This window comes from Sycon ciliatum, chromosome 8 (genome assembly GCF_964019385.1).
Source record: "Sycon ciliatum chromosome 8, ocSycCili1.1, whole genome shotgun sequence".
NCBI lineage: Eukaryota > Metazoa > Porifera > Calcarea > Leucosolenida > Sycettidae > Sycon > Sycon ciliatum.
The window spans coordinates 16,143,432-16,155,110 of NC_088650.1; the positions used below are offsets into that span (position 1 = coordinate 16,143,432).

The 11,679-nt window shown below is 47.1% G+C and overlaps 2 protein-coding genes across 2 annotated transcripts; both read right to left on the reverse strand.

Moving 5' to 3' along the window:
* Positions 1 to 4,719: 4,719 nt before the first annotated feature.
* On the reverse strand, positions 4,720 to 6,951 carry LOC135823845 (taurochenodeoxycholic 6 alpha-hydroxylase-like). Its single transcript, XM_065336699.1, has one exon. It carries the CDS (start codon positions 6,681 to 6,683, stop codon positions 5,154 to 5,156), a length of 1,530 nt encoding a protein of 509 aa, XP_065192771.1. The 5' UTR covers positions 6,684 to 6,951; the 3' UTR covers positions 4,720 to 5,153.
* A 2,037-nt stretch (positions 6,952 to 8,988) lies between these two features.
* Positions 8,989 to 11,321, reverse strand: LOC135823846 (taurochenodeoxycholic 6 alpha-hydroxylase-like). The gene has a single exon (XM_065336700.1). The coding sequence runs from the start codon at positions 11,089 to 11,091 to the stop codon at positions 9,562 to 9,564; it is 1,530 nt and encodes a 509-aa protein (XP_065192772.1). The 5' UTR covers positions 11,092 to 11,321; the 3' UTR covers positions 8,989 to 9,561.
* Between the last annotated feature and the right edge of the window lie 358 nt (positions 11,322 to 11,679).

Below are 11,679 nucleotides of genomic sequence, written 5' to 3' on the forward strand. Positions count from 1 at the left end.
GTTGAGCGTGAAGAGCTAGAGGAGGACAGTGCAAACACATGGACGGAGTGGATGGTGTTTGAAGAACAGTGTGCTGTGTGCCGGCTGGTGGTGATGGTGGTTTTTGTCAGCATGTATTCGTGCTGCTTCTTGTGCTGGAACACTTCTCGCCCCGGAATGCAGATTGCGTGCTCCCTGGCCCTCAGTCGGCAATGGGGCATGTGTTCCAGGAACATTACCCTGGAGCCAGTGATGAGTCGTACCTTTGAAAAGTCGAAGCTTGCTGTTAATCGCAAGCGTTGCGCAGTGGATTGCTCCCTCTTCGAAGCACGAGGGTCAAAGCTTGCCGCTGTCTGCAGCAAAGTGTGTGTGCGGTTCTTTCGAACCTACGAATATCCCCCCCTCCCCCCCCCTGACTCTCTCTCTTAGGAAGACTGCATGTTGAGAGTGAACTATTTTCTAGTATATTTAATGTGAGACGGGCTGTTTACGCCCAAGATGAACATACAGTTTTTTTTCTGTTTCTATACCTTCCTAATAAAATACATTGTGACAGAGCTTTCGGTCATACTCCGCTGTACTACATCCTCAACCCGCCACCACCATGCACTCTTGGCCGAACTAATGCACGAAGCATAAACACACCAGCACAGCAAGGACACTTCTGTTGACAGATATTGTTTACGCCTCTAGACAGCTGTTTTGTTTCTTCGAGCTCATCGTTAGAGGAGGATAGTAGCGGGATACTAATGATGATATAATATAAGATGATAGACGGTTTATGGTCGGATATTGATGATTGGAGATCTAAGAAAGCAATGACAGTGATTGCGAAATGGATAATATTATCATGATTATATGCCAGTCTGGTTATGCGTTGTACTGCTGAACAGTATTGAAATGATCACTGCATTCGATGCAAATATTGAAAGAGTAAGAGAACCTGGTTGATTTGGTTGCATCTGCGACTGGCTACCGGGTGTTGTGATCAGCAATGTTACCATGAGAGAAAATAACAGCGCAAGGATCTGTTGGGTCTTGTTGTGCCGTGCCGGTGCGAGAACCCTAAGTGCATGGCAAAATAGAACTGTTTCATCCACAATGCAGAATGTGTTGCGGTACATGGCATTGATGACCGAACATCTCGCCAGCTCGCCCAAACGGAGGAACAAGACATCTTTACAGCTCAGCTAGTTATATACCGTGAAACGGATGATTAACTTGTGCCACGCATGCCAGCTTCTGTTCCATTCGGCCCAGGCTTAGACACGTCAATGTCAATAGCAGCTGAGCCTCCATTACATGCTCATTGGCGATTTACGGCCGCCTCCAACTGTATCCGCCGTCCCTCAGCTTCCGTCTTCGCAGATCTGGCGTGGCGCAGTGCATTTTCTCGGCTAGGTTCAAAGAAGTCTCACAGAACAGTCCAAACACCTGAAGGGAAACCAGTCAGAAACTGGAGCGGCTCAGAGTCTTTCTTTATGTTATTGTACGTAAGCTGTTTTTCGGCTTTCTTCACCCCAGTCCTCACATCGTCCAACTGCTCCACGAGACTCTGTACACGAGCTCTACTTGCTGCCAGCTCCTGATGCAGATGCTGCACTTCCATTACAGGACCAAACTGCACTAAGCCAGGTTCCTTTCCAACTCAAAGTACCGTTGCCTCCTAGCAAAATACTGGTTTGGGAGCATGGGGAGATCGTGATGCAGACGCTGCACTTCCATGACCGAACTGCACTAGGCTCAGCAAATACTGTTTTGCGAGCATGGGGAGCAGGGCGTCCAGACTCCACTCTCTTGCGAAAAGCAAACCTGGTATCGTAGGACAGCTGTTTGGGTTCCTGGACTTATCCTGCCCTTGTAGAGCTGGGCAAAACGATTTCGATTTCGGGATCGAAATGATCGCTGCAGCTCAAATAATATTTCAGAGTGACCCTAAAACTACGTCCTTCCTCACGGGGCATAGCCTGGATCCGCTTGCTCCAGGCCGCTGTGGCTCCACACGAGGAAAGGAGTGAAATGACTTGTTTGCTTCGTCCTCCTGTTCTGACAGTGAGGAACGCAGCAATGATCCTGAGAAGGCATCCTGAAGTCGTAAAAAGGAAGACGTCTAAACAAAAACAAAACAGCTCAAATCAAAAGTCCTTGTGACATTTTTTGTAGACAGGCTTGCACTGCATGTAGATTTCGCGTGCTCTGCACTTCGCATGCGAGAAGTCACGCACAGCCGAGGTGAGGTTGGTCGCGTGTGTGCAGCAGGATCCCACGCGACTGCGGAGTTGCCCCCTTGCTCGAACCCAGACAATAATAAGGGGATCGGTCTATTGCGTACGCGTGCGACAGCCCGCGAAAGTGCACACTTAAATCTTTGCAACGACCTGATACTTGAAAAAGTGACTGAAAAGTTACTGCGTATAAACCGTTATCTTTATCGGTTAACCGTTAATTCTTCGTAACCGGTCTGCAACCGGTTGATCGGACTAATCGTTTGAGCCCTAGTTATGGGCCGTTACACGCCCGATTGGTTGAGAGACTAGACTCACCTACTCTCCCCTGACTCACTTGTGAGGTCTGCATTCGCCACTCAGGTGTGCAAGGCATAGGCATAGTGGTGGCCTGCGGAAGCGAAGGCTAGTTTGTGTGTTTCTGAACATTCAAGCGATGCCAACGCGAATCCCGCGAATTATTATTATTATAGACTAGCCCTCTCAGTGCCACGGGCGACTTTAGTCGCCCAGACTGAGTATGTGAGTACAAATAAATTCGTATCTCCACTTCTACACACAGGAGAGTTACAAACGACCACTCTACGTCTTCAGGAAGACCTTGGCTATCGACTCATCACAAAGACTTTTACGTTTTGTGTCCGTGAGGATAGATATCGCCAGGGCGAAGCCTGAAGCGCGCGCTCGGACAAACAATTGTCGCGTGTAGAAAACATGACGTATGCGCATCGCGGGTTTCTCTATTTCTTTCGCGGCAACCTATGCGTATTGGGTATCAAAACATCGAGATTTTCAGTGGCTTTCAGGCCAACTTTGTCCGAATTTCGTGCGTTGAAATTTGACTGCACTGCGATCGATCACGCGCGTGAGAAAGTGCAGATGCTACGAAAATGCAGAAAACGGACTTCGCTCAGGCGCCCTCGCGAGGAAGACTATTTTCGCTGCATTTTCTCTTCACAGCTGTCTGCCTGGCCATGATATCTTTCCAGAGAGCCATCGTTTGTAAAGATCCGTGGATATACAGCTGAGCTATGAAAAATTTGAGTTCAGCTCAACTCGGAAAAATTTGAATTCAGTTTCTGACCCCCTTGGCACTGAAAGGGCTAGTTGGTGTGAACAGTTGCTTTTCGGAGCTCATGTAGAAAGTAGTTCAAGGTTATTGTTTCTTCGAATCGCTTTCCGTTGTGCACGAATGTGAAATGTGTCACTGTGTGAGTGTGCGTTCCCTTTAGACTTTAGTGAGCTTTTCTTAGCAACAGAATTATTGTATGATAGATAATTATAATAACATGTGTAACTGGTTACGTTAGCAAAGTTACCGGTAGTTGTCGAGGATAAGTAGAGCACCTCACATACCAATTCAACTAAATACGTGTGAAGTGCATGGTTTTGTATTTTAGTTGGTGTGTGCATGGTAGTTTTTTGGAGCAGACAGACGTTTGCTCCCCGAGCTTGTGCATGTAAAATACTGTCCCCGGGGAAAATTGCGATTCCGCGGCCGCGTTTTTTGCGATTTTTTAAAAGACCGCGTTTTCCGCGATTTTCCCGCGTTTTTTGAACTTTTTTTGTTGCACTACACGTACGTACACACAGTGCACTGTTCGGTCAGCAACGTCTCATCGTGGCGGCTTTTTACTGAAATATGACGAGTGATTACACCAGAGACTTGTAACTGATTGATTTCACTACATACTCACTGAAAATTGCCGCATTCACCGCATATTTACCGCAAATTATGCCATATTATGCCGCGTTTTTTGCGATTTTTTGCGATTTTTTTCCGCAATTTTCCCCGGGGACAGAAAATAATCATTAGTCGCAAAATGGCCGCTTTATACATTTTCGCATCGAAAGAAATAAACTAAGTTACTTTCCCTTTGGCCCCAACTTCGCTGCGGTTTTATAGTGTTATACTTCGACCATGACGGCTACAATGCCCAACCATACCTCAACGAACTGATCGGCTACATCATTGTATTGCAAAGAGTTTCCATCTGTTCGAATAACATGGATGATGAGCTAGGCAAAAAAGCATAGCGTAGGGCCCTGAGCAAAAGAAATAAACTTTCTCTTTGCATTCGAGGGTAATACGACACAGTCTACCATCTTGATGACCTAGGCAAAAAAAGCATAGGGATGTTATAAATTTTTCTATTCTCCATTTTTTTTTCAGACATAACCTAGGAGTAGGATTCGAACCCACACTATTGCCCTGCATGCCTCCCCCCGATACACTTCGCATATATGTACATACTCACTCTTCCGAGATGCTTCACGTTATGATCTTGCATTTGAAAGCCCTATTCGAATATGGTGGCCAGCTGTCTTTGATGGTACGGTACGGGACAGGTACTGGATAGCGCCAGACGTTACTGTAACGCCTTTTGCATAGCTACGGGAATAAAGCATACGATGGAGGAGTCCGTTGACATTCACCACCACCATTGGGCTCCGTGGCCGACCACACATGTACATACACTCACTTGCCCACAACAGCAACAAGAGGTTCCTTCGAGTAGCGCCGTTTTAATCCTTCTGACAGCTGTTTCGGTCACTAAGACCTCAGAGAAGGTTGAGTTGTTGAAAGACTGGAAAATAAATAATCACCTATTTTATAGTGAAATAAGAGGTGGCGCACAAATGACTGCGCGCTTGATACTCAAAGTGTGAAATAAGAGGTGTGAAAAGGTATTGAAATCAAAGGAACCTCTGCAAAGAGGTTCAAGTTACTGCCGGATACTGCAATGCAGCACGGATACAGCAGTCATGCAAGTAGCCCAACTGGCATCTTACCCATGCACTCCCTCTCCACACTGCACCGTCGGTTCACTCTTTGCGCACGTGTCCGGTTTAGCTCGCGTACATGCAGTCGTGAAAGGCTTGTTGGCAGTGCAAGTGTTGAAAAAACACATGTTGAAAAACAGCTGTGTATGTGTACCTACGTGATGTTCAGACCAGCTCCAATTTCACATGTACCCCGGGATCTGGCTTGACGATCATTGCCATTACCCAGGCAGGCTGCTTGGCGTGAGGGTCTGGCGTTAAGCGGAACTTGGACAGTATCATGGCCATCACCACCTTCATCTCATCCATGGCAAAGTGCTTGCCGACGCATGCCCGTGGACCGCAGCTGAAAGGGATGAAGGCATAGGAACTCCGTGTGCTGCTTTGATCTGGTGAGAATCGATCAGGATTGAATGTGTCCGCGTCAGTCCAGACTTGTTTGTTCATGTGGACTCCCATCATGTTGAGTTGAAAGCCAGTACCGGGAGGCAGCCTAACACCATCCACTTGAAAGGCATCCTTGCTCGTCTTCCCTATAAATGCGATAACATTGCTCAAGCGCAGCACCTCCTGAATCGTTTGTGTCAAGTACTCCAGGTCAGCCAGGTGCCCATGAGCAAAGTTGTCCAAACCACCACATCTCTCCAAGACGGCTAGTACTTCTTTACGGCAGTGTTCTTGGACATCACGGTTTAGACTGAGATAGTGTATGATCCACTGGAAGGCCGAGGCCGTAGTGTCGTGGCCCGCAAAGAGGAACGTTTCGACGTGCTCACAGATCTCCGTGTCGCTATATCCCACACCGTCTTCATCTCTTGCCATCAGTAGAATGTCGAGCATATCTCGGTGCCTGGGATTTCCCGCATCATTCTCACCTTCGGCCTTTTGAAGACATGCCCGTTGGTCTCGGATAAGTTGTTCACTGAACTTGTGTGTTTCTGCATGCAACTTCCGGAAGCGACGACCAGTTGGCGAATGAAGGAATATGAAATCCGAGTAGAACCATGGCTGCTTGAAACGCGCAAAGATAATCTCAACGATGTCTCTCAATGCAGCAGCAAAGCGCAGGGCAGGGGCGCTTGGATCGCTTTCCGTTTGGCAGTTGGTCTCCGTACCCATAGCACACCGCAGGATGATGTCAAATGTCAGCATTGGAAAATACTGCGACACATCCACACTCTTGTGGAGCTGCTCCTCCCAGAGATCAAGCATGATGAATGCTGCTTCCTTGTAGAAATCCACATACTCGCGGCGCATATCCGGCGAAAACACGTTAGAGATCAACTTGTGATCACGGGCCCACCGCTTACCCTCCGTGAACAGGAGTCCATTTCCAAGCCACGTGCGGAAAACTCTTCCAGATAATGGAAGTTTTACTGACTTCGTTCCCATGACATCTGCAATGGTGTCCGGATGGCACACTGAGACCCCGGTCGTAAAAGGTCCCAAATGCCATAAGAACTTACGCGGCAGTTTTCGAGCATATCCCAGATAGGTGTCCCATGCGAGACGGTCGTCCGCCACCACGTGTCCCCGAAGCCAGTGGGCCTTGCAAGGCTCCGGTATTCGCTGCCTTAGAAAGCGCCGATGAAGCCACCATGTAACCACGATGTGCAGAAACTTCGCCAGAAACAATGAAAGTCCAGCGATAGCGATGACGCTGGGTAAGTGTACGTCCATCGTGCTGGAGACCATTCAAAGCCTCTTCATGCCGCTGCCGAATGACTGCAACCAGTCTACTGAGCACCTGTATTCTTGGAGAGTGAGACTACCTGACCTACACAGATCAATGCATTCCTTACAATAGTTTGTAAATTGTTTGCGATGGTATAAATGTCAAAATGACTGCATGTTTGTAGGATTTCAACGTGCCGCTCCCCACATTTATAGCACATTGATTTACAAGGAGAAAAGACGGGCCATAGCCTAGCCTAGCCATCTGTGCACTGCTAATCCAAACTGCCCTTTGCCTTGCAGCTTGGCCTTCCCAGATTTGTACAGTCAGTGCAGTTTTGGTTTTCACACGCCTGATACCTAGTATTACTCAGTACCTGGTCGGTCGGTCGGTCACCATGGTCACGCGTGACTTGCACATGCACACGAAAACACTGCACTGATATCATGTACCGGATGTACTGCGGGGCTAGGCTAGGCTAGGCTGCGATGTGTAAAACTCACACTTTTAGAAAGTCTTTTGACTTTTTGTACTGTCAATGGCATGTTTTCGAGTGACTGATCACTCTGATGACTTGCTAGCTGGTCACGCGTGACTTGCAAGTACCACATGTCCTTGAATATGCTGTTCCCGTTTGGATGTTTTCCGTTTCAGCCACCATGTCCACAACCCTTGATAAACTGCAGGCTACTGCTGCTAGAGCATACTTAAATAGTAAACTCAAGCGTCGGCCTGACTGGACGACTTCCAAAGAAGACCTCAATGTTCTGTCCTCTTGGGAATCGTTAGCATGGCGACGGCAGATTCTTGGCCTTGTCTATTTCCACCATGTATTCTACCAATACCCCTCCTTGTTGTCTCACTTCCAGCTACCCTCTTCCCAAAGCAGTCGTCACCCTTCATCCATAATTCTTCCTAAAGCTGGCACCTTCTTTCGTAAATCAACCCTTTTTTCTTTGAGTGTTGCCTGGAATAAACTTCCTGAAGATATTCGTTCACTCTCTACAACAGCGAAATTTAGTATTGCTGTTCGTCGGTATCATTCGCAATCTATGTTTTCTTTGAAAGGTATTCCTGACTTTTGTGTCTAGGCTAACCATATCTATGATAGTTTCAATAGTTTGTGTATATGTCAGTTATAGTAGTCCGCAATGCTGCTTTTCTAATTCTCATTATGATTAGGATGCAATGTACTACCCGAAGTACTGAATTTACTTCTTCTGTACTCTATATTCTAATGTATCTTCTACCTCTTCTCCCTTACGAACATACTTTCTCATTTTCCATACTTATATAGGAGACTCCCTTCGATAGGCATCTATTTGCCTCTGGAGGATCCGTGAAATAAAAATCAAAAAAAAAAAAAAAAAAAAACATGTAGCCTGTGTACATGTGTTGGTCTACATGACTTGTAAGTAACAACTACAAGTAAGTTAGTTGTACTGACTGTCTCTCGACACTGTATGTCCCATTACATTTTCACAAGCTAAAGATGGCACATACATAATTGTGCTGTGTCTGTGAAGGGGGATTGTATGACTTTTGACTTTTTTGTACTGTCACTCAGTGTCAGTGCATGTTTTCGCGTATCTAGCTAGCTGGTGAGTGCAGTGGTCACGCGTGACTTGCAAGTACTAGTACAATTATGTCATGTACAAAGTCATGATTGTACTGTCGGTCATCTGATTACTGTATGATTGTACCATTTCACAAGCAATCAAGGGCCATGGGTCATGGCACATACATTATTACTATTATAAAGTCATAATCATTGACATTGTGCTGTGAAGGGGGGGGGGGATTGTATGAGGAGCGGCGAGTGGAGATACATGTGCCATGTACAATGACAATGACATGTACATGACTTTTGTACCAGTGTTATACCAGCCCCAAAGCCAAAGTGACTTGCCTTTGACCAAGGCAGCACTTCAAATCGCCTTTACATGTACATGTACATGTACATGTACATTGACATAATTATGCAAGTCCGGCCCTCAACCTCCTCGTTGCCTTTTGGGCGGAGGGGGGGGGGGTAATATCGGAGGGATAGCCACAGCCATGGCTAAGTCACAGTAAATGGTGTGGTTGGTGGGACTGTTACCTGCACATCTCCGCTCTCCACTCCTCATCCGTCCACGGCATTCCCCGAACAATGGGTCATTGCTTGTGAGATGGGACATTGCATATCGGAGCTTCAAAAAGTTTGAGCGGGTGCTTTAGCACGTGCACCAAAGCACCCTTCCCCCCCCCCCCCCACCTACGCCCCTAATGCATACATGTACATGTACAGTAGGTCACTCAATTGCCCACAACAGCAACAAGAGGTTCCTTCGAGTATTTTCGTTCTATTCCTTCTGACAGCTGTTTCGATCACTAAGACCTCATCAGAGAAGGTTGAGTTGTTGAATGACTGGAAAAGAATTAATCACCTACATGTATTTTATACTGGCTCTTGAAATAAGAGATGGAGAAAAAATGAACGCTCACTAGAGATTCGAATTGTGAAAACAAGGTGTAAAATGGCATTGAAAACAATGAAATCAAAGGAACGTCTGCAAAGAGGTTTTAAAAGTTACTGCCAGACACTGCAAAGCAGGGCGGATACAGCAGCCATTCAAGTAACCCACCCGGCCTCTAACCCATGCACTCCATCCACGTCTACATGTACATGTAGCTCTCCACATTGCACCGTCGGCTCACTCTTTGCGCACGTGTCCGGTTTAGCTCAAGCACATGAAGTCATGGAAGACTTGTTGGCAGTGCAAGTGTTGAAAAACGCATGTTGAAAAACAGCTGTGTGTGTGTGTGTGTGTGTGTGTGTGTGTGTGTGTGTGTGTGTGTGTGTGTGTGTGTGTGTGTGTGTGTGTGTGTATGAGTGTGCGCGCACCTACTTGATGTTCATACCAGCTCCAATTTTACATGCACACCGGGATCTGGCTTGACGATCAATGCCATTACCCAGGCAGGCTGTTTGGCGTGAGGGTCTGGCGTAAAGCGGAACTTGGACAGTATCATGGCCATCACCACCTTCATCTCGTCCATGGCAAAGTGTTTACCAATACACGCACGTGGACCGCAGCTGAACGGAATGAAGGCATAGGAACTCCGTGTGCTGCCTTGATCTGGTGAGAATCGATCAGGATTGAACGTGTCCGGGTCAGTCCAGACTTGTTTGCTCATGTGGACTCCCATCATGTTGAGTTGAAAGCCTGTACCTGTAGGTAGCCTAACACCATCCACTTGAAAGGCATGCTTGCTTGTCTTCGCTACAAATGCGACAACATTGCTCAAGCGCAACACCTCGTGAATTGTTTGTGTCAAGTACTCCAGGTCAGCCAGGTGCTCATGAGCAAAGTTGTCCAAACCACCACATCTCTCCAAGACCGCTAGTACTTCTTTACGGCAGCGTTCTTGGACATCATGGTTTAGACTGAGATAGTGTATGATCCACTGGAAGGCCGAGGCTGTAGTGTCGTGGCCCGCAAAGAGGAACGTTTCGACATGCTCACAGATCTCCGTGTCGCTATATCCCACACCGTCTTCATCTCTTGCCATCAGTAAAATGTCGAGCATGTCTCGATGACGTTGGTTTCCAGCATCAATTCCACCTTCGGCCTTTTGGAGACATGCCCGTCGGTCTCGGATAAGTTGTTCACTGAACTTGTGTGTTTCCGCTAGCAACTTCTGGAAGCGACGACCAGTGGGCGAATGAAGGAATATGAAATCCGAGTAGAACCACGGTTTCTTGAAACGCGAGAAGATAATCTCAATGATGCCTCTCAATGCAGCAGCATAGCGCAAGGCAGGGGCGCTTGGATCGCTTTCCGTTTGGCAGTTGGTCTCTGTACCCATAGCGCACCGCAGGATGATGTCAAACGTCAGCATTGGAAAATACTGCGATACATCCACACTCTTGTTGAGCTGCTCCTCCCAGAGATCAAGCATGATGAATGCTGCTTCCTTGTAGAAATTCACATACTCGCGGCGCATGTCCGGCGAAAACACGTTAGAAATTAACTTGTGATCACGGGCCCACCGCTTACCCTCCGTGAACAGGAGTCCATTTCCAAGCCAAGCGCGGAAAACTCTTCCAGATAATGGATGTTTTACTGACTTCGTTCTCATAACATCTGCAATAGTGTCCGGATGGCTCACTGAGACTGAGGTCGTAAAAGGTCCCAATTGCCGTAAGAACATACGCGGCAGTTTACGAGCATACCCGATGTAGGTGTCCCATGCGAGACGGTTGTCGGCCACCAGGTGTCCCCGAAGCCAGTGGGGCTTGCACGGCTCCGGTATTCGCTGCCTCAGAAAGCGCCGATGAAGCCACCATGTGGCCACGATATGCAGAAACTTCGCCAGAAACAATGAAAGTCCAGCGATAGCGATGAGGCTGGGTAAGTTTACGTCCATCGTGCTGGAGACCATTCAAAGCATTTTCATGCCGCTGTAAAGTGACTCCTACCAGTTTACTGAGTATTCTCGGAGAGTGAGACTAGATCTACATAGATCAATGGATTCCTTACAATAGTTTGTAAATTCTGTTTGCGATGGCAATGACTGCAATCATGTTTGAAGGATGATTTCAGCGTGCCGCTCGCCACATACAGGACGCATTAGCAGATTCACAGGCAGAGAAGTCTTCGATACATGCACACTGCGTACACCTCAAAGACTAACGCCGTAACGGCCCCCTTGGCCTTGGTCTTTCCTTGGCCTTCCCAGCTAGCTAGGCAGCTAACTCAATAATAACTGCATGATTGCTGAGTCATATCTAAGACACGTGGGTTCTACAATACAACCAACATGTCATGATATTGATCATTGAATTTGTACAGGAACTGTTGTCAGTGACAGTGTTGAAGAAACAGTCAAAGACATGTCGCATGTATCGTATTTCTCAGATGTAATTCTGCAAGCTAATAGTATTATTATATTATATTATTAAAAGCATGTCCGCGTAGGTGGCGGGGGTGCCACTTTCGCTTATGCCATTCAGGATTGATGTCTGAAGAG